The 20,086-nt window shown below is 52.6% G+C and overlaps 7 protein-coding genes and 4 non-coding genes across 11 annotated transcripts; 8 read left to right on the top strand and 3 right to left on the bottom strand.

Annotated features, from left to right (window-relative positions):
* The first annotated feature begins 471 nt into the window (after positions 1-471).
* On the top strand, positions 472-553 carry BZA05DRAFT_t171. The gene has a single exon. It is a non-coding gene; the product is annotated as a tRNA-Ala (tRNA).
* A 225-nt stretch (positions 554-778) lies between these two features.
* BZA05DRAFT_473940 (putative cinnamoyl-CoA reductase) lies at positions 779-2,272 on the bottom strand. Its single transcript, XM_051488095.1, has 3 exons — positions 2,004-2,272; positions 1,736-1,938; positions 779-1,679 (listed from the first exon to the last, which is right to left on the bottom strand). Exons 1-3 carry the CDS (start codon positions 2,137-2,139, stop codon positions 849-851), a joined length of 1,170 nt encoding a protein of 389 aa, XP_051339302.1. The 5' UTR covers positions 2,140-2,272; the 3' UTR covers positions 779-848.
* A 2,496-nt stretch (positions 2,273-4,768) lies between these two features.
* BZA05DRAFT_473941 (uncharacterized protein) lies at positions 4,769-9,028 on the top strand (the record flags this gene model as incomplete). The annotated part of the gene is made up of 8 exons (XM_051488096.1): positions 4,769-4,872; positions 4,927-4,979; positions 5,043-5,375; positions 5,438-5,654; positions 5,735-6,034; positions 6,086-7,458; positions 7,540-7,922; positions 8,643-9,028. 8 exons carry the CDS (start codon positions 4,769-4,771, stop codon positions 8,799-8,801), a joined length of 2,922 nt encoding a protein of 973 aa, XP_051339303.1. The 3' UTR covers positions 8,802-9,028.
* A 1,209-nt stretch (positions 9,029-10,237) lies between these two features.
* Positions 10,238-11,953, top strand: BZA05DRAFT_436237 (uncharacterized protein; the record flags this gene model as incomplete). The annotated part of the gene is made up of 2 exons (XM_051486402.1): positions 10,238-10,556; positions 10,596-11,953. Exons 1-2 carry the CDS (start codon positions 10,394-10,396, stop codon positions 11,951-11,953), a joined length of 1,521 nt encoding a protein of 506 aa, XP_051339304.1. The 5' UTR covers positions 10,238-10,393.
* A 1,599-nt stretch (positions 11,954-13,552) lies between these two features.
* BZA05DRAFT_444967 (glycoside hydrolase superfamily) lies at positions 13,553-14,699 on the top strand (the record flags this gene model as incomplete). Its single annotated transcript, XM_051486963.1, has 5 exons — positions 13,553-13,637; positions 13,696-13,884; positions 13,944-14,111; positions 14,167-14,598; positions 14,659-14,699. The coding sequence occupies 5 exons, from the start codon at positions 13,553-13,555 to the stop codon at positions 14,697-14,699; spliced, it is 915 nt and encodes a 304-aa protein (XP_051339305.1).
* A 354-nt stretch (positions 14,700-15,053) lies between these two features.
* On the bottom strand, positions 15,054-15,127 carry BZA05DRAFT_t187. Its single transcript has one exon. It is a non-coding gene; the product is annotated as a tRNA-Val (tRNA).
* Positions 15,128-15,808: 681 nt separating this feature from the next.
* Positions 15,809-15,880, top strand: BZA05DRAFT_t172. Its single transcript has one exon. It is a non-coding gene; the product is annotated as a tRNA-Met (tRNA).
* On the top strand, positions 15,815-16,942 carry BZA05DRAFT_418701 (uncharacterized protein; the record flags this gene model as incomplete). The annotated part of the gene is made up of 3 exons (XM_051485538.1): positions 15,815-15,896; positions 15,926-15,928; positions 16,356-16,942. The coding sequence occupies 3 exons, from the start codon at positions 15,815-15,817 to the stop codon at positions 16,940-16,942; spliced, it is 672 nt and encodes a 223-aa protein (XP_051339306.1).
* Positions 16,943-17,214: 272 nt separating this feature from the next.
* On the top strand, positions 17,215-18,407 carry BZA05DRAFT_452733 (uncharacterized protein; the record flags this gene model as incomplete). Its single annotated transcript, XM_051487479.1, has 3 exons — positions 17,215-17,432; positions 17,491-18,102; positions 18,160-18,407. The coding sequence occupies exons 1-3, from the start codon at positions 17,234-17,236 to the stop codon at positions 18,405-18,407; spliced, it is 1,059 nt and encodes a 352-aa protein (XP_051339307.1). The 5' UTR covers positions 17,215-17,233.
* Positions 18,408-18,509: 102 nt separating this feature from the next.
* On the top strand, positions 18,510-19,189 carry BZA05DRAFT_452737 (uncharacterized protein; the record flags this gene model as incomplete). Its single annotated transcript, XM_051487480.1, has 1 exon — positions 18,510-19,189. One exon carries the CDS (start codon positions 18,510-18,512, stop codon positions 19,152-19,154), a length of 645 nt encoding a protein of 214 aa, XP_051339308.1. The 3' UTR covers positions 19,155-19,189.
* Positions 19,190-19,441: 252 nt separating this feature from the next.
* On the bottom strand, positions 19,442-19,523 carry BZA05DRAFT_t186. The gene has a single exon. It is a non-coding gene; the product is annotated as a tRNA-Ala (tRNA).
* Positions 19,524-20,086: the final 563 nt, after the last annotated feature.

Genomic DNA, 20,086 nt, shown 5'->3' on the forward strand with positions numbered 1-20,086 from the left:
AGTGCACGAAAACCGCCACGTAGCAGCATGCTTGTTGGGTTCGCCGAGATCCGTGCCAATTCCGGTAAATATGTCACGACCCTCTGTGCGACCTTTCAGGTTGGCGAAGCTTTCGACTAGATAGATTCCAAACCGCTTGTCCCGGGTTTCGCACGGAAGTTCTTTTTCGCGGACAGTACACATTTGGCCAACCGAGTCGGATGGCTGGACGTTCGGGTTAGACGGTGCGTGGTAGAGAACCAACGAACGTGGATGGGAAATCGTGTGCTGTGTGGATGCTTCGCGTCAGTTTGCGATCCGCCCGTGGGCTACAACAGTCTCGGATACTATGTATTCCCCCAGTGGCTGTGTATGGGTTTGGGTGGTGTCGCCTTCTGCGGCTGTTGGTTCGATTATGCACAATTTACTATGTATCTGCTGTCTCGGCTTCTTGTCAGTCATAGATGCTAATGAGTAATCATTTCACAATATGGGGGTCTGGTTTAGGGGTATAACGTCTCATTCGCATAATCGTGACTTGAGAAGGTCTTGGGTTCGATTCCCAAGTCCTCCAGCTTTTGCATTTTGTTCGAGAGTCACTTCGTCAGTAGCAGCTTCCATCCAGCTCGAATTACAGGACTCGTAGAGTGGGCATCTGAGTTGAGTCATCACATACTCGTTCGCAGAGCGTGTGGTGTGAACTTTGAAGGGACTAGATGCCGGGTATCAGGTGCGGTAACTTCGGTGCTTACGAGTTTTTTCCGGGATCAACAAAAATACACCACAGCTTCAATTACCCCCGAAATAAGTCTTTAGAACTCGTTTGTAATCATACCTCTATCTCAAAACCTCTACGCCATTACATATAATTATACCGTCACGTTCGCCTGCGCCTTTCCCTCCTGCTTCTCCAGCTTCAACAACGACTCGACGGTGTCGACCATAGAGGTCTCCAGCGATTTGTATGCCAGCTGCAGCTCGAGCACCGACTTCGAGCCGTCAACGTTGTAGTGGGGTGGGACCTCGTCCGCCTCCTTAGGGTCGGGGGTGAGGCCAGCCTCCACCAGGTGAGGGAACCGCCTGGCGATGATCTCGCAGATCTCCTTGTACGAGAACACTCCCGGGGTGGTGAGGAAGCGGTCCTCCACGCCGTTGGGCTTGGGAGCAGCCTCGAGGGCGCGAACGTGCGCCATAGCCACGTCGCGCACGTCCACCCACGCGTAGAACAGCGTGTTCGGCACCTTCTTTTCGCTGCCGTTCATGAGACGGTAGATGTCGGCGGTGCTGGTGTTGAGCGCGGAGAGGCTCATTGTTTCGGTGTCGACGGGGCCGTACACCATGGGTGGGCAGATGGTCGCCAGCGAGAAGTTGCCGTGCGACGGGTCCTTGACGAAGTTCCACGCAGCCTTCTCTGCCAGAGACTTGGAGGCGCAGTAGGCAAATGCACCGTCGGCGAACGCGGCCTCGTCGTAGGTCACCGGGTTCCAGTCGCGCTCGGTGTAGGTGTGACCAACCCAGTCACCCTTCGAGAGGTCGAGCACAGAGGCGAAAGAGGAGGTGACGACAACGCGGGATACGTCGGGGTTGTATGTCTTGATGGAATTGAGGATGTTGAGTGTTCCCTGGATCGCGGGCTCCAGAAGTGTCTTGCGGTTGTCGCCGGTGTTTTCCATCACGAATGGTGATGCAGTGTGGATAACCTGTGTTGTAGGGTTAGGGAAGTGTGTTCTTCAAATCGGAAGGAGCGTGGACATACTCCCGTGACTCCCTTGACCGCTTCGTCGAAGGCTCCTGTCTCCGCAATATCCTTGACGATCACGAAATCGAGAGCCGATGCGTATTGCCGGTACAGACTCCGGATCTTGGTGGCCTTCTCGTTTGAACGTACGGTGCATTTTACTTTGTAACCGGCCTTCAAAAGGGCAACCAGAACATGTCCGGCAACGAAGCCAGATGCTCCTGCAATTCCACCGCGGTGTCAACACACCGATCCAACTGACGCAAAGAGGAGAGGCCTGCAATACCTGTAAGGAGGATCCAGTCGTTCTTAGTGATCTTTGACTTGGCAACGCCTGCGCTTTGCTGTTGCGGCTTCGAATCGGTCTGGGACCCGGTAAGGGCGCCGACGGTGTCGCGGACGGCTTTGGTGACGGTCTCCATTATTGTGTTGGTTAAGTGTATTATCGTTCTGCTTTCTATGGATGAAAGCCCGACCACGATGGAGATGGCAATCGCAGGTATATATGCAATTCCCTCACGTATGTACTTGGTTCATGCATCCGGGGCTAGAAGCTGGCGTCGTCATTACGTAGATGCGCTCATCAGCCAGAGGCGGAGATCTGTGCGGCTAGAAGTGCCGGAGATAAGACGGTGATATCACTAGTGGTTCACTAACCACCGTGCAAACCATCGCTTATAAATATTTTTTCTTCCCCTTCAACTTCAGTCATCCGCGAAGGTTCCATCATATTCGAGAGTATCGTCTCGGGGATGGATTGGAGTCGACACCGTGGGATTCCGATAGGGCCACGGATAACCTTTCCCTCTCCAGCAGTTCCGAAAAACCCGCCGGCCATGAAGTGCTGCTGGGTATTGGCGGGAAACTGGTTTTAGAGCGCTTTAGTGCCTCTTTCGACAGCTTTGTTTCCATGACATTTTTTTTCCCACCTGGACGAAAGAAGGTGCGCGGACTGTCCAAAATCATACGCCATGACTCGGCTCAGGTTGCCGACACGTGCTGTGGAACTAAACCCGATGCGAGCCAACCTACCCCCCATGTCATATGTAATCAGGAGTGACAAATAACGGCCGAACTTCCCTTCCGACTTCGTTCACTGATCAGCCCATCAGGTCTCCGTTCATCCATACCCGTCCATCGCTTCCAAATACTCCACATCCGAACCCTACCCAAAAGCCTTATTGAGCGGAACGTTTCCGAAGACTACCCAATTGCGGGTCGGTCGGCTTTTGTCCAACAAGATGGCCAGCAAGATTTGGAAGACGATACTAGCCGGTTACTAGTAGTGGGAGACCGAAAAACGGGTGATCAGCAAAAAACGTGATCAATTGAACTAGAATTCTCGGTCGATGATGATGAGAAGAAAACAAGACGAACAGGGAGAACAGAAAAGTGACAGCAGAAACTATCAAACGTTCAACGACCTCACCGGGTCTCCCCTCCATAATAATTGGTCCCACCAGGTCCCGACACGGTCTCTGTTCGGCGCTCACCGATGACGCGAAGTCGCCTCTGCCGCGCGCCCGTCAGTAGCCGCCTAGATGTCGGCTGAGCGAGCTACTGAGCGTCTCGAACAACTACTACCGACACGACACGATTTCCCGAGTATTAAACGAGCGCCGGACTCCCCTGGAGTTAAATTCTATGTAGAACTCCAACCCGTCGAGACTCGAAGGTAAGAGCTGGGTGACAAGCCGGTCTGCTCAACCGATTTCTACTCTCTCTTTTACTCTGTCTTTTTCTCTCTTTTTCGCTCTCTGTTTTTCTCTCCCTTTTTGTCTCGGTGGGCGTGGGGCGGCCCAGTGTTGTGGTTCATGGTGCCTACGCTCAAGAAAGGCCATCTTTTTGTGGTTCTAATTTCGAGCTAGCTAGCTGCCGGGGCCTAGCAGCAGATATGAAACCCGTGGAGTGGAAAAGGCACAGGTTATGTACCTCCCTACGAATTTAGATTTCTGACCCGATGTTGGTGTTTCTTCTCTGGGTTTTGTACAGAAATCATACTCGGGTGCACCAAACTCTCACGGGATAACGACTAATTTTCGCTCTACAATCAAATGCAGTGGTCACATGTACTCGGCTGGAGTATGAATTTAAAAGTTCGAAGAACTTTTCGGACTCGGAATTCAGCTACATATTCAATTATGTACTTACCTGTTCCAGGGTATGCATAGTCAACCACCGGCAGTAATTGATCCTCGTAGTGAAAAGAAACGGATGTATATTGGTCATCGCCGGGTGGGGAAGTTGCAATTTCGAGAGTTGTCAGATTTTCAATGCTGGTTTTTTTGGTGGAACCGGCTGTTTCCATGTATGTACATAAAACAATTAAACTTCCCGGGTGCAGAGCTAAACATAGTATCTACTGTACGTTTCTTGACGGCCGGCATCATACCAGGTATTATGTACTTATTTTATTTTCTGCCACCACAATGAGAGGAGCGCGGTGGAGGATGAAGATGGTGGATAAGATCATAGCGATCGATGCGATAAGATGGCGGATGTGCTAGTCGTATCGGGTGGTTCCAAAGGTGGATGATCAACGCTACGCGTCTTTGAGTTAGTCTTTAGCAACGGAGAAGGGCCATACATAAGATAGCACTCCGAAGTTGAATAGAACCTCAACTTCTCCATCGTCCTTAACTTCAACATTGGCGTTGCCGGTTTACGTCATCTTTGATCACTTTCGACCGCCGTAAAACAGGATGTATGTATTGTACTATAGACTACCATGCACATGCACACGGTCCTGAGCAACGATAATGTCGCGCCAGTCAAGTCAACCGTAGAGTGTGCTTGCAGCAAAAATAGAGATATTCTGCATGTATCTTATCATACTCCGTCTGGGCCACCGCAGGCGAACCCCTGTGCTTCCGCCGGGAGGGGGGAAATACAAAATTTGCCGGAGTACGTGGCGAATGGATTAACCAGGTGTAACACGCCCATTGCAGCTCCATAGAGTCCAGCGTCCGGACCGCAGATATTATCTACCAGCCCGCACTCCCTCGAAACCCATACCGCAACTCTCGAAAATCCATCACAACACCAAAAAAAATGATCATTATTCTTCTCGTCTTTGCGATAGCTTCACGATCGGTCGCGGCGGCGGAGGACGCTGGCGATGACATGTCGGACAACCTATTCTCAGATCTTGCTCCGTAAGTGTCTCCATGGGTGGCTGAGGATGCCGAATACTGATCGAGATTGCCTAGGCTCCTCACGCTCTTCGGCGAGCAGTTTGCGAAGCAATACATGAGCCAGTCGAGTATGTCACAGCTTCCGACCCGGCACGGATGATCCCAGTGAGCTGACCAACCGCGCCGAGCAGTGAGCTGGCTTGACAATGTCATCTTCGCCATGGCACCGTTGGGCATCATCACAGCTATTGTTGGGGCCATTCGAGTCGGCGGCCCATCGTGGCTGAAAGCGCTCGTCGGAAGGGCTCAGGAGAATTGCGCAACCGTCGAGGTGGAATTGATGTCCTCTACTTCGCACGAGGTCTGTGAGCTCTGGAATGGGCAGGGCGTTATCAGGACAATGGGGAGTCCAGAAGTTATGCAGATAATTTACCTCGAATCGGCAGCTGGCACCGACTCGGCAGAGACATTCGGGCTACATACCGTAGAGAGTGCATTACAGGCTGGTCTTCTTGATACCAAAGGTATGTGCCCCGCTGCAATTGAGGTTCAACCATCGTTCGTCTCCGCTAACGGGTGTTTTCAGAGGGTGACACCCCACTGACAGCATCCAGCTTGGTCTCGTCCAGTGTATTTTCGTTCAGCGCACCCCCATCTACACGAAAACCGCCTACCGAGGACTTGGAGCAGAACGGCCAGGGAGCGGACCGGAAGAACAGACGATCGGCTTCGAATATGGACGGCCTCCAAGCAGCCCCCAACATATCGCTCAACCTTCATGGCGGCACCGCGATTGGCGAACTGTATGCTGCTGCGATTTGTGGTGCTGTACTTCAATGTGCCATGTTGGTCTATTGCGGGGTTTTGGTCTACTTTCCAGCAGTTCGCCAGCGATTCAGGACGGCGTTGGACAATGGCCATTTCCCGTTTTGGCCACGGGGACCATTGCGCTCGTTATCGGGATGTTCATTTGCTCTGCCGTTGTGAAGCACAGCACAAAGGAGACAAAGTTTGTGCTACCGCAAAATGATCGTACTCCAAAACATCAATCCGGAGATCCGCTGCCTGTTGCAACCGGCCAAACACGAGTCGAAGAGCCGAAGATCCGCACAACGAAGCCTAAAGCTGCCCGCATACTATGGCTGCAGTCGTCCCATACCGTCAGCGACCAGGCGTTTGATTCGTTCGTCATGTTCGGACGACACGCCTCCAATCGAATTCTGACTTCCCACAGGGACGATAACAACATTCGTCCAATACGCATCCACACGACTCCGAAATCTCCCCCAAGTTCGAATATAGCCGCCAGCTTCATGGAGAAATTATGGGGTTTCGCCGCCTTCTCCCAGAATCTGACCGTCATCGGAACATTCTTTGGGCTGGCCGGTTTTGTTCTTCAGTTCCAGGGTCTGCGCGGTATGAATTGGTCGGCATCGATCGCCCAGCTACTCGCTGTTTCTCTTATGACGGCCTGGCGCGCGTGGCTCCGGCGGATTCTCACCGCTACTCCGATCCCGAAGCAAGTCCTCCCCAAACACGAAATGGATTGGTTGGCATTATGGGTGTCAAGGAAACTCGGAGATGATACGGATACCGGGGGCGCCATTGCTTGGCCAAAGACAGAGGAAGAAATTGACGAGGAAGCCGAGGAATTGAAGCAACGGCAGCAGAGAGACTTGGCTCAAGAGCGCCGCGGCCCGCGATCGGCGGCGGTGGTGGCTAGGAGTTCCGATTCTCACGTCGAAGCCCCACCGGTGGAACGACTGATCTGGAAGATTGTCACCAATACGCAAAACATGGCCTGTCGCGGAGAGCACAATATGCAGCAACGCATCACTAGAGTACGCGGCGCAAGTGGATCTAGTATTGTGGAACATAGCACATCGGAGGGAAACGACGTGGGTGGATCCGACATCGCAGAGGGGCAAGATTCCATTGTTCCGGCCATAAACTCAGAGGAAAAGCGCGAACAGCTGGGCTCACCGAACAACCACAAAGATGCACAACAAGCGCTGAGAGTAAGACAGAGGCTGGGGCAGCTGACTAGGTGGGAAGGACCTGCAACCCAGATGTCGGTTGCTATGGCGAGGTCTATCGCAGTGGTCCTGGATACACTGTTCTCCGGTGAAGATGTCAACGAGACAGAGTCGTTTTACTGGTTTCTGAATGTTCAACTTCACGATCGAGATGTCAAAAAAATCGAAAGAATCAAATTCCGTGCCTACAAAAACCCGGGCGAAAATTGGAAAGCTGATGCCACAGAGATAGAGGCAGCGTTGTCTCTGTGGCTTTTTCATATCCGCGAAATACAGGCTATTTCGCGCCATGACAGGACGGAGGAGGAGGACGCCCTGAAAGGCTCGGGGAAGGAAAATGATTGGCTTCAGAAAGATGTGGAGTTGAGCCAGAAAGTTGTTCGTCTTCTAGGTCTGGATACTGCCAGTTTACAGAGAGATATTGGCCGGTGGGTCGGGATCGCACCCCACTCAAGCGGGCATTCGAGCGACGCAATTATCGGTACCAACGATAAGCCCAAAGGATTTCCTGGATTCTTGGGACCGATTGGGTTTCTCGGCTTAGAGTCTACAGAGCGAACTATTTCCGGGGGTAAGGGGAACCTTCTGCATCCTTCGCTCCCGGATATCATTTGCTCCCGAATCGGATGAATGGCTGACAATAATTCTTCAGATTCCCAGCAATCCGCTCTGACCGTAGACTGCAACGCGTCGCTTGAGAGCTTGCTCGCACAGCATATCTTTACGGCTTTCATGTGGTCGATGGCGATAGACATGCGCGTCCGCTTTGACGACGACTCCTCGATTTTGTCCTGCAAGGACTACAGAGTGGAAGATTCGGACACGCTACTGTCTTTGAGACTTGAGAGTAAGACACTCGCGGAGATGACCGAAGGTATTCAAGGCACCGGATTATGCAGTTTGCTGGAAGCATATATATGCATCATTCCGCCGCTCAGTTCTGCAAAGAGACTCCCGGTTCGGGCTGTGGTCGACTTTGCGAGGCAACAGAGGAAAGGCCCGGAGCTGCTGGGGCTGTGGGAGAAGGTGGTGCCCGTATACATACGACTGTTTCGGGAATTCAAACCCCTTGGGGAAAGACATCCCGTTTTCCTGCATACGACTGCGATCATGATAGATGCGCTGCTATCTGCTACCAAAGCTTCAAAACTGCGAAAGCAATAGAGGGCAGCCGACAATGATGATTTGCGCGCGTTGTGTCGTAAGATGGCTAAAGAGTTGAACCTTAGCCTGCGGCGCGTGTCTCATTCACACCGCGGACATTCTGAACTCACGTATCGCTTTGCAATGCTGTACAAGCTCCAACGGCGCCTGAATGAGTTCATATGGTCGCGCTTAGGAGTCCATAGCGCATCTTTGGATGGCGAAGAATGGAGGACGCGGCAGTTGAAAGGGCAGAAGGAAAGAGGGTGGAAAAGTACACATTCTGAAAGCATATATGGCTTTTTCGAAACCTCCCTATGTTCTCGGAGATTATTACGATGAGAAGTGACTCGGTTGCCGTGCTTAGAGTTAAAGCGGACGCGCGAAATTTGAATGCGACAGATATCCTCGGCTGGAATCCACTTCACTATACTGTGATGACGCGAGAGACGGAGTCTATAAAGAAATTATTACAGCTCGGTGCGGACCCGAACTCGTTTGATGTGGCCGGAAAAACACCATTATATTTCGCGATTCACAATTGGCATGCACGGGCGCCGAGCAGCGAGAAACGTACGTTGGAGGACGTGGCTGAAGGTGAATTCGCGGTAGCAGAAGCAGACGGGACAAGAAAGGATAGGGTGGAAGGAGCAGGAGGGGCGGAGGAAGCGGATAGGACGGAAGAAGCAGATGGAGTGGAAGAAGTTGGTGGGCTGGAAGGAGAAGACGGAGCGGAAGGAGCCGATGTCAAAATCATCTGGGCCCTTATGAGAGGTGGTGCAGATTTGGATGTCTGTGGGAGAGACGGCAGAGGACCCCTTCACTGCGCAGCCTTGAATGGTAATGCCACGGCGACGAACTTGCTCCTCCAAGCAGGCGCAAACATCGAAGTCCAAGACAATTCGCGACAAAAGCCGATACATTTGGCTGCATATAAAGGAAGTGTCTCAGTCGTCCGTATTTTATTAGGTCAGGGCGCAAATGTTGAAGCACGCGACAGCTATGGACGAACCGCCTTACACATGGCAGCAGTGGCAGGACGAGCAGCGGTAGTAAACCAATTACTGGATTCCTCAGACGCCGAAAAAGCCGCGAAGGACCGACTTGGACGAACCCCATTACACCTAGCCGCAATAAAGGGAGACCTGCCAACTGTCGTACAGATGTTGAAAGCGGAAGCCGATAGACGAGTGAAATATCCGGACGGGAGCACTGCGTCACATTACGAGATTCGCTACGGAAACGCCGGCACAGTGCGACTTCCTCTGAAATCTAAGGAGTCCGTGGACCATGAAGGAATGACGGCACTGCACTTAGCGGCTCAGCATGGTCACCGAGACATCTTGAAGCTTTTCCTAGACAATGGAGCCTCTATTGAAGCCAAAACCCTCGAAGGATTGACGGCACTGCACCTAGCGGCTCAGTATGGCCACCGAGACATCTTGAAGCTTTTCCTAGACAGTGGAGCCTCCATTGAAGCCAAAACCCTCGAAGGGTTGACGGCACTACACCTAGCGGCTCTATATGGTCACGACGGTGTCTTGGAGCTTCTCTTAGATCGTGGAATCCCCATTGAAGTCAAAGACCACGAAGGAATGACGGCATTGCATCTAGCGGCTCAAAATGGTCAGGAAGGCACCTCGGGGATTCTCCTAGATCGTGGAGCGTCCATTGCAGACAAAAGCCAAAAAGGTTTGACGGCACTGCATCTAACAGCCCAACGGGGTCACCGAGACATCTTGAAGCTTTTCCTAGACAATGGAGCCTCCGTTGAAGCCAAAACACTCGAAGGATTTACAGCACTTCATCTAGCGGCTCAACATAATCACCACGATGTCTCGGAGTTTCTCCTCGACCGTGGAGTACCGATTGAAGAAAAAAGCCTTGAAGGATTGACGGCACTACACCTAGCTGCCCCACATGGTTGCGGCGATGTCTTGGAACTTCTCATCGCTCGTCATGCCTTGATTGAAGTCGAAACAAATGCTGGATACACTGCACTGTACCTGGCAGCCCTCAATGGCCACATAACTGTAGTAAAACTACTTCTGGACGAGAATGCCCGAACCGATTGCTCATACAAAATAGCCATTGATGAATTTCACTTAATGGGCGACACCATTGTCAACATCGTCTGTGGAGTGGTACCGGCAGCGGCGAGTGGTGGTTATATCGAGATAGTCCGGTTGTTCGTGAATGCCGGGGCGCCCGTCGTTCCCAAAAGTAGTATCACATTCGGAAACATATATGTTGCCCGCAACGCCAGCCTTCACATATACTCTGGAGCACTGTCGGCAGCTGTTAGAGGTGGTCACACGGAGACCGCCTAGTTTCTCTTAAGTGCGAGCGTCGACATCACTGGCATGTATTCAGGCAGTATTGATGTTCATGGCTCAATCGACGCTTCCGAAAATGCCACAGTCACGATCGACTTTGCTACCTTCCACCAAGGTGGTGACATTCATGTGCGAAAGAACTCCATGTTTATGGCCCACCGTGGAGCACTTTCAGTAGCGGTTGCGAAACGTGAGATGGAGATGCTTGAGTTGCTACTTGAGGCTGGAGTTAATCCCAACGACCACCCCCCAGATGAAATCACCATTGAGGGCAGCACTGACGTCTCCGGTAATCCCTTAATCACGATCGATTATGCTACCTTCCACCAACGTGGTGACATTGTTGTGACCAACAAGTCTACATTCAAAGCCCACCGTGGAGTACTTTCAATTGCGGTTGAAAATGGTGATAGCGAGGTGGTCAAGTTGCTATTGGAGGCTGGAGCCAACCCTAACGACCACCCCCCAGGCGAAATCACCACCGAGGGCAGCACTCACCTCTCCGACATTTCATTGATCCAAATCGACTATGCTGCCTTTCACCAACGTGGTGACTTTCATGTGGGCGACAACTCCATGTTTGATTCCTATCGTGGTGTACTTTCAGCAGCGGTTGGGAAAAGTAATAGCGAGGTGGTCAAGTTGCTATTGGAGGCTGGGGCCAACCCCAACGATCATCGGGCCCCGGGCGAAATGATCACCGAAGGCAGCACTCACGTCTCCGACAATTCCAGAATTCAGATCGACTATGCTACGCTCCGCCTGCATACTAATGAAATCCATGTAGATAACGGCTCCACATTCAATGCCTACCTTTCAGTGTTTTCGTTAGCGGCTAGAAGAAGTGAGGGCAAAATATTCCGATTGTTATTGAATGCTACGTCCGGAGACGTGCCCGCCAGAATTATCACATTCCTCGGCAACGGTAACCAAAACATCAGCGATGTAACCTACAACTCTGCGAATGCAACCCAGGCAGCTAGATCGAATAGCCCCGACGAAATGGAGGAGGAGCCGGGGGAGGAGCAGGAGGAGGAGGAGGAGGAGGAGGAGGAGGAGGAAGAAGAAGAAGAAGAGGAGGAAGAGGAGGAGGAGGAAGAGGAAGAGGAAGAGGAGGAGAAGGAGGAGGAGAAGAAGATCCAAGATGAAACGGATAGGAAGGATCAGGAGACGGATGTAGCAATGCTAGCGGCAGAAGAGGCGGGGAAGCCTAAGGAGGTAAACGAGGAGGTAAACGAGGAGGTACACAAGGCAGGACTGGATGTGGCAGACGAGATGAAAAAGGAGACGAATGAGGCGGCGGAGGCGGTGGAGGCGGTGGGCAAGGCAGGCAAGGAAGCGTTGGCAATGGCTGCGGAAACGACAGAGGAGGCGAGAGAAGCGGCGACAACGGTGCCACCGGCGGTGCCAACAGCCGCAGAGAAAGTGAAGCCGAGGCTTATTGGCGGTGATGGAAGTCTACAAGAGGGCAGACGAAGCAAATCAAGCGATGGAGCAGCTGACACCGGTAGCTGCGGTGGCGGCGGTAGTCATGGGAATGGTACGGGGAGTACAACCGCTGATGCGGCTGCAGCGGAGAAGTTTTGAGCCAACGGGAGGCGCCGAGGAGACGGTGGGACGGTGGGGCGGTGGGGTGGTGGGGTGGTGGGGCGGTAGGTTGGCGGGGAGTCATGATGATAATAAGGCGATTGAAGTATTTGAAATGTAGTGTACAAGATTGCGATGGGGAGGTGTTCAACTCCGCAGTGAGAATGCGGGCATTCTGCACGACACCGGTGATCATGCATTCGACAAAGATGCCTTCGAGAGGAACCCACTAACTATTTGTTTCGTACAACGAAGCAACGGTAGACGGTTGGGACCAATTTCGGTGATGGAATCATCTAGAGCGTACTAGAATTTCAAGTACATCTTACCACTCGTCCAGCTCCTCCATCACCCAGCTTTTCTATCGCCCATCCTGCTCGAGCAACCCTCTGGTGACAGCACTCAATGAGCCCTAGACCCCTATCCGTTCCGTTGACAAAACTAGACTACCTACGTCTGCAAGAATAATAAACTACATACAAGAGCTTATTGGCAACGACTAAGTCCGATTCAAAATAGCTAGTTTAGCAGGATCACCGCACAGATCTCACGATCAGCCTGCTAGTAGTATCAGTGCACCACTTCCCCGAGATTCGAGAGAAGAAGCCGACGATGCAGACCCAGTAGTTGCATCCCCGGGAGATCAATTTGATTTCATCCGCTCGTGCATTCGGGGTGTGTCTGTTAAAGACAGGCCCATGGGTGTGACGATTATTATCATGGCTTGCGCTCAGCTGGGTGGCACGTAGGTGTAGGCCGATTGGCTAGAAGGATAAAGCCCAATGCTGGACCCTCGTGGCTGTTGTAATATCACACCGCTTACTCAGCATTATTGAAGGTAAGGACATTGATTTGTTTCCGTTGTTCATTGGCTTGAGATAAGGACTCGGGCCATCGTCTTTACGAGAACAGCACTCCATATTTACAACAAAATCGAGTGATAACTATGACGCGTAATGTCGATATCATTCAACCCTAGGCGGTTGTTTCAATTCCACCCAGCCAGCTTCTTCCTTTCCCCCCCTTTTCTCCCTTACTAAAATATATGCCCCGCCGTCTATTGTACTCGGCCGCAACCCCATTATCGTACGTACCATTGTATCATAAGTATTTTGCCTGCCGATATGAATGAAATTGTCCCGAATAGTATAGCTCGACTGCAGAAGAATTGTAGAGACAGGGAGAATGTGCCCAGGATTTTCGAGCTGGCTGCTCAGGGGCTTCAATACCCACTAAATATCATCTCCCGTAGCCACAAGCTATCCTTTCCCAAACCATATGGACATGTCCATTAACGGGGCCTTATATTGTAACTGTTTGAGGGCTCTGATGCGGTGACACCAAATCCCCCACCAGCCTTTTTAGCAACCCAATTTGTCCTAGTGCGGCAGCCAATCGACCTGTATTTGTTTCCCTGCTCTCCTCTTCTCTTCCTTCTTCTCTACTCCTCCTTCCACTATCACCCCCTCCAAATCCATCACCCCCTCCAAATCCATCACCCCCTCCTCCATCTCCATTGCTCCGGCAGTCTGTTACGAGTACGAGTTCCGCAGAACCACGAATCATATCCGATTTTGACTGTCCCATTCCCTCTTCACGATGAAGCTTTCGATTCTCGTTGCCGTTGCCTCCGTCTTCCCGACGCTATCTAGCTGCCATGCATACTTTGCTGGGTTCAATTTGCGTCCGTCGTCCTATTACTACTAGTTTGATGTGCTCTAACGCTCTTGTTTATATTTCAGCCCACAATACGGCAAGCGGCGGATGCAAGACCACACAGGATTGGAGGAGGGAGTTTGCCACACTCAAGTCATGGAGTACGGGTGGCAAGGGTAACTTCGATACAGTCAAGATCTTCTCTACGAGCGGCTGTGATGCCCTTTCCAATGCTGTTCCAGCTGCAATGGAGACTGGGATAAAGCTGTGGGTTGGTATGTTTCTCGATTGTTGCAAGGCTATGATCGTTACTGACGGATCTGACTCACTATAGGTGTCTGGAATACTCCGTCTTGGAAATTCGACGTCGATAAAGCAGCCCTTGAGTCCGCGATCCGGAGGTATCCAGACACTCGTAGGTGGCTCCGAGGTATCAATGTTGGATCTGAGAGCTTGTACACTCGGCAAGTGACCGCAGCTGAATTGGTGGGACAAATAAAGGGTTTGTCTAGTCTATTTGCCTCTATCGATTACTAGCTAACATTATTCAATACAAGATGTCAAGGGCATGATCCATAAAACCCTCAAGTCCCCTTGGACGCCCATCGGCACTGCGGATACCTGGAACGTCCTCGTCGATCCAGCAAACCGTGCCGTAACCGATGTCTCGAATGTCGTCGTCATGAACGCATTCCCTTTCTGGGAGGGGATTCACATCGACGGTGCTCTCGAGAGGTTGAAATTCAATATCCGGGAGACGAGGAAGGCCATTGGTTGGGAGAAGTTCTTCATCATAGGTGAAACCGGATGGCCAACGGACGGACGCGACTTTGGTGCTGCTACTCCCTCCATACGTAATCAGCAGAAGTACTGGAAGACGGCGGCATGCTGGTTGCAGACCACCTCTTACCCTTGGCTTTGGTTCGAGGGCTTCGACGAACCTTCTAAGGCTGACTCTGCAGATAAGCTTGACTACGAGAGGAGCTTTGGTGTTTGTGCATACCCCATCCTCGCATCAGATTTCACTTACTAACCTCTACCCGCCATAGCCTCAAATTTCCAGAAGCCCAAGTTCGACTTGCATTGTTAATCGCCAACTTCGACGAACATGCGTTACAGCGGGGGTGCTATGTTAATCCATACCCGTATTGCTGAATGAAGGGTGTTATTAGGCGGCATTGGTTATGATGTATATTATGCTCCCAGATTCTATAAGGGATTGCCAGGATGGATTATGATTCGGATTCGATGCTATTTGGTTCTCCTATGATTGAGTACTACTGAATAAAAGAAACTGCCACCTACAACAAAACCAACTCAAGTGAACAACGCACGTTCCCATCTATTCGAAGCTAGGGATCTTTCAGAAAACTCTGTAGGCTTGGTTTACCTTTATGGCTATCGTTTTGGGTGGAGGCGCAGGGCAGCGTCCATCTAAAAGAAGTGACTTCACCCAGGCTCGATCTGGGGACCTTGTGTGTGTTAGACACATGTGATAACCAACTACACCATGAAGCCGCTTGCGGTGACCAGACAATTTCATGTTTATGAATTAAAAGGTACAGAGCACCAGAAGCGCTCTTTACATATGGACCTTGTCCAGTCGGATCACCCACTTTCGAGGAAGTGTGCGTGAGTGTTAACTCTGGCGATATGACTAAGCCACAGGCGTCTATGGTGGCTGGTGCAAATAAGAACGAGTCTCTCTTGAGGAGTGTGAATGGAGAACCCACAGATCTGGCCTGAGGAAAGCTGACGTTGAAGGCTACTTCATACATTCATACCAAAGTACATATAGGTACAACTATTCCGTTTAGCCGTACGTGTGTCTGCCTGCTTAGTTATGTAGAGATAGTGGAACGCCCGTGTCAACCGAATCCACAGCTTCGTGCTCACGCCGGCATGGTTGAGTGGAGTGTATCAACATGTCGCCCATCAGCCGTGTCATGCGTTGGTGGTTGGTGGAGCTAACCCGTTCCGAGTAGTGCGACCACGTGGCGAGCGAAGCGAGGATTTGGACTCTGGTGCGCGTCGAGGATCGTCACTTTCGACGTTCCGAGTACTATCGAGAATACATCATTATTCAACAGAGGGCATCATTCAATTTCACTTGTATTTCCGGCTGCTGCGTCAAACACTACCGGATAACTGATGAGAGGCCTGCTCATAAGTATCTTTGCCTTCCGACATACACAGTTAAGCAACATGGCGCAGCGGAAGCGCGCCGGGCTCATAACCCGGAGGTCCCTCGATCGAAACGAGGTGTTGCTAGCTTATTTGTTTTTACGTTTGTTGACCTTTTTTGTTTCATTGCAGACAGTATGCCGATTGGCCACCCCGCCCCCACCTCAATCTCCATTCTTGCACCCTCCCATGGCCTTACAGAAAACGTGATGGTTTGGAAAGACGCCCGCCTCCTATGATGATGTGTCACAACCAGCCGTCGGCCGCCTAAAACCTGAATCACGTGAAACCCTCATCTGTGTGACCCGGCAGTTTGTGAACCCACGTCGACGTCATTAGGGCCCGTGGTTCAACTTCAATCACAACTTTAGCTGTTCGACACGAACGTGACCATGTCCGTCCTCCGCCTAAGCTCACGAACGATACTGTCGAGACCGACGCGATTACCTCTCACTGGAGCATTCCGGCGGGGGGTGTCCACGCTTCCGGACAATCCCGACATAGTGACTACCACCTACCTACCTACGTCGGCGTCTCTGGGTGACAAGCTGCTAACTGGCAGGAACGCAGTACGTCCACGACTCCCCGACAGGTTCCGGCCACATCCTTTCCCTCCTCGACTCTGCGCCGCCGAACCCGCGCATCGCCATCGGCACCACCACCGAAATCCCGCCGACCCCCCAGTCCTTCACCGAGAACCCACACTTCGTCTCGATCCTACAACGCGTAGTGCGCGCGCATGCGGCGGCGGACCCGCGCGTCCAAGCCGACGCGCTGCAGTTCGCGTCGCACGCTGGTGCTCCGCTGCTCAATAATCAGCGCAGACGAGTGCGGCAGGGCGGCAGTGGAGCCGCAAATTATCAGGGCGGCACGGGAGGTGGCGGGGTTGGCGGGTGGGTGCACGTTCACGATCAGCGCGCGGTGCCGGCGTTCGGGAGGATTCCGTATCCGGAAGATATCATGGGTAGCTTGCTAGTGGATAGCGAGGGCAATATTGTGAATCGTGAGCAGGGCGGAGACTGGGAGGAGAATAGGATGTATCGGTTGGTTACCAGGGCGGGGATCATGACGCTTAGTCCTTTCTTGAGGGATAGGCTACGTGAGGCTTTGGTAGAGGAGGAGAGGCGGGTGACCGAGAACGATGCATAGCACAAAGGAGGATGGTGTGTTGTCTTGGTTCTCGTACCCGGGTCTCGCATTCAATTGTGCATTGTATGCCATAGATCCATCCAATACGACCATGAGTACGGTGATTGCTTAACTTCACGTCACTTGTATTTGCATTATCATGAGTACAATTGCATGTCGCTCAAGATGCCCACCTTTCCAAGTTGAACATGCAGGGACCTGGCCTTAAAACCCGCCCTTCGGATTATTATCGTCCAGTACCTTCTCTCCTCTCAGTATTTCGGTTTCACAGACAACTAAGTACTCACCACAATGACCAACATCGTCAATAGAGCTATTCGCCAGTCCGAAAATGTTAGGAATCGGGTGCATAATCCCTGCCCTCCTGGCGCCCCGCGGGGACTTCTTAATCTCAAGAACGTGTGCTCTCTGAACGCTTTGATACAATGTCTCTTTCACATCCCGACCGTACGGGACATTATTCTGAACTGGAAAGCAGAATGGAGAGGCTGTTGGTTACCTGATACATCCACCCTCATTTGACTGCCACTGCTGATAAACTCCATCAGGTCCTTCCGTTGTGCGCAAAATATTCCTCAGGATGATGAGCCACGAAAGCACTGCCGACCAGGGACAGCTGATGGTCCATCTACTGCAATGTCTGGCAGGAAACGGCGAAATGCAAGACGTGAGCGAAATGTTCACCACCATACTTTCCAAGCTGGGGTGGGATGGGTTGAACCTATATCCCATTTTCAACGCATGGGGACACTCACTCGCCATCCCACTGGCTCACCTCCTCAGCGTGGACATGACCCGCGGTCCCACGAGCGTACAGCAACAGCTAGCGCACGGAAGCCAGAGCGAAGAGTTCGGAAGGTGGCCAGAGTGTCTGGTTTTCGAGCTGAATCGCCTGGACTACGCACGTCCTACCGTCAAGAGTCTCCACGAATTTCACTTCCCGATCACGCTCGATGTTGGGCCGTACAGCGCCACGGCCAAACAAGCGCCCGTCTACAACCTGCAGTCCGTCATCGTCCATGGGCTCAGCCACTTCTGGGCGTTTGTCGTGAAGAACGGTTCTCTATGGAAGTGCAACGACGCAGCAGTGTCGGAAGTTAATCCCCAGCCTATCGACACCTTTATAACACAAGGCCACCAGGCCACCGTGAGCATGCTCAGTACAGTTTCTCCCATCGATCTTCCCCATTTTGGTTCAAACAGCTGACGAAAAGCAGTTTACAGACGCAGTGATGCGTGGGGTGCCTCGGCCTTACCAGCCGCCTTCGAACACTCCTCCCAGGCCACACGAACCCAACCTGGCCAGCCGGCGCAGCCTCAGCCGCGGTCGCGGGGCGGACCATCGGCCCCAGGCGGCAATCCACAGCCGCCGAATCCCTCCGCATGGAGCAGTGGCGGGGGCCGCGGCAACAACACCCGCACGCGACCGCCTGCGGACAGCCCACCGGAGCCCAGCTCGGTCTAGCACACCTTGCCTGCTCTCCGGCACCAGCCCACGCGCGGGACCCTAGCCGTCGCGGCTGGCACGGCTGGCACGGTGCTACCACTGCGTCCCACGATGCCCACAATGCCTACGATGCCCATAATTCCCACAACGCCCACCATGCCCACCATGCCCAAAATGCCCACAATGCCCACAATGCCCACAATGCCCACAATGCCCACAATGCCCACAATGCCCACAATGCCCACAATGCCCACAATGCCCACAATGCCCACAATGCCCACAATGCCCACAATGCCCACAATGCCCACAATGCCTACAATGCTCACGAAGCCTGCGACGCCCACCAAGCCTGCGACGCCCGCGAAGCCGACGACGCCCGCGAAGCCGACGAAACCCGCAAAGCTCACGAAGCCCGCGAAACCCACGAAACCCACAAAGCCGCACATCACGGTCCCATTCCTACCCACGGTTCCGCACAATCCGTTCACGCACGGCGTCACGCTCGCGAACTACATCAAGCCCAAATCGAGGCTTCGCGGTTCTCGCACTGCGGCCCCGGCTGCGGCACGAACTCCAGCGCAGGATTGGGGCAAGCCGGAGCCTGAAGGCGAGTCCGTGCTGTCGGGGGTGGGGGAGGGGGAAGATACTAATAACTTGGCTGATGCTGGTGATGCTGGTGATGCTGGTGATGCTGGTGATGCTGGTGATGCTGGTGATGCCGGAGCTGGTTCCTCGGAACGCACTCAGTCTCCCGGGGTGGGGTGATATAGCTGAGGGAGTGTTGGTGCATTGCATTGTGCGTACACTTTGGATTTGTAACTATGTTTTGGTAATTGAGAGCGGGTGTATACCCAGTACTACGTGCGATACGTGCTTCTACGAGTCATGATTCGTGACGAATTGTTTGGATGTCCGCCACCGCGTTTTTCTAGGTGCTCAACACTAGAGTATTGGCACTACCCCAGCACCAAATCCGCCACCTGCATACGCCGGCTGATCTCCGCGCAGTGCCGGGAATCCAGGCAGATGCAAAAGCGAGAAAAAGCAAAAGATGGAGGACTTGGGAATCGAACCCAAGACCTTCTCAAGTCACGATGATGCGAATGAGACGTTATACCCCTAAACCAGACCCCCATATCATAACCATAAGCCAGAATAGCGGCATATAGTGCAAAAAACCCAGATCCGAAGCAGTGAAATTAACCGAGCGGCAACCGCGACTTCCCCAGTGCCTCACTGGTTCACAAACAGAGTGTAGCAAACCCACCTGTATCCGGCCGCTGCGCGATGTGGATATAGAACAGCCTACGTATGATCTTCTGGCCGGCCGATCCGTCGTCCGGGCATTCGTGCTTTCGTGCATCACAGCGCCGTCACTCGATCCTGTTACCCGTGCCCACTGCCGCAGCGACCCCCGCTTTGCAGCTTCGATCGCTTGTATGATATGCATACTGCGTACGTACATGTGGATGCAGTTGATGCATTTGATGCAATGGGTGCGTAAGATGGGCTCCACACTCTGGTGGGTTTTTTTTCCACAGACAATCCGGTGTGGCCTTCGTGGGACTCGCTCGAAATCTAGGACGTGGCCGGGGGGTTAGGCTACTCGATGGGGGTCTGCGTGTATGTCGGCCGCCGGGAATTCACCACTTCATTGGAAGAGGTAATCCACAGTCTTCGGAGGTTTAAACTTCAAA

The sequence above is a fragment of the Tricharina praecox genome, assembly GCF_024521635.1.
Source record: "Tricharina praecox strain CBS 144465 chromosome Unknown BZA05scaffold_12, whole genome shotgun sequence".
Classification (NCBI taxonomy): domain Eukaryota; kingdom Fungi; phylum Ascomycota; class Pezizomycetes; order Pezizales; family Pyronemataceae; genus Tricharina; species Tricharina praecox.

Bases quoted from the DNA above. Each gene is read 5' to 3' on its own strand.
- BZA05DRAFT_473940 (XM_051488095.1), bottom strand. From the start codon at position 2,139: ATGGAGACCGTCACCAAAGCCGTCCGCGACACCGTCGGCGCCCTTACC. The intron at 1,939-2,003 runs GTATTGCAGGCC...GTGGAATTGCAG, and splicing joins CGACTGGATCCTCCTTACAG to GAGCATCTGGCTTCGTTGCC. The intron at 1,680-1,735 runs GTATGTCCACGC...CCTACAACACAG, and splicing joins CGGTCAAGGGAGTCACGGGA to GTTATCCACACTGCATCACC.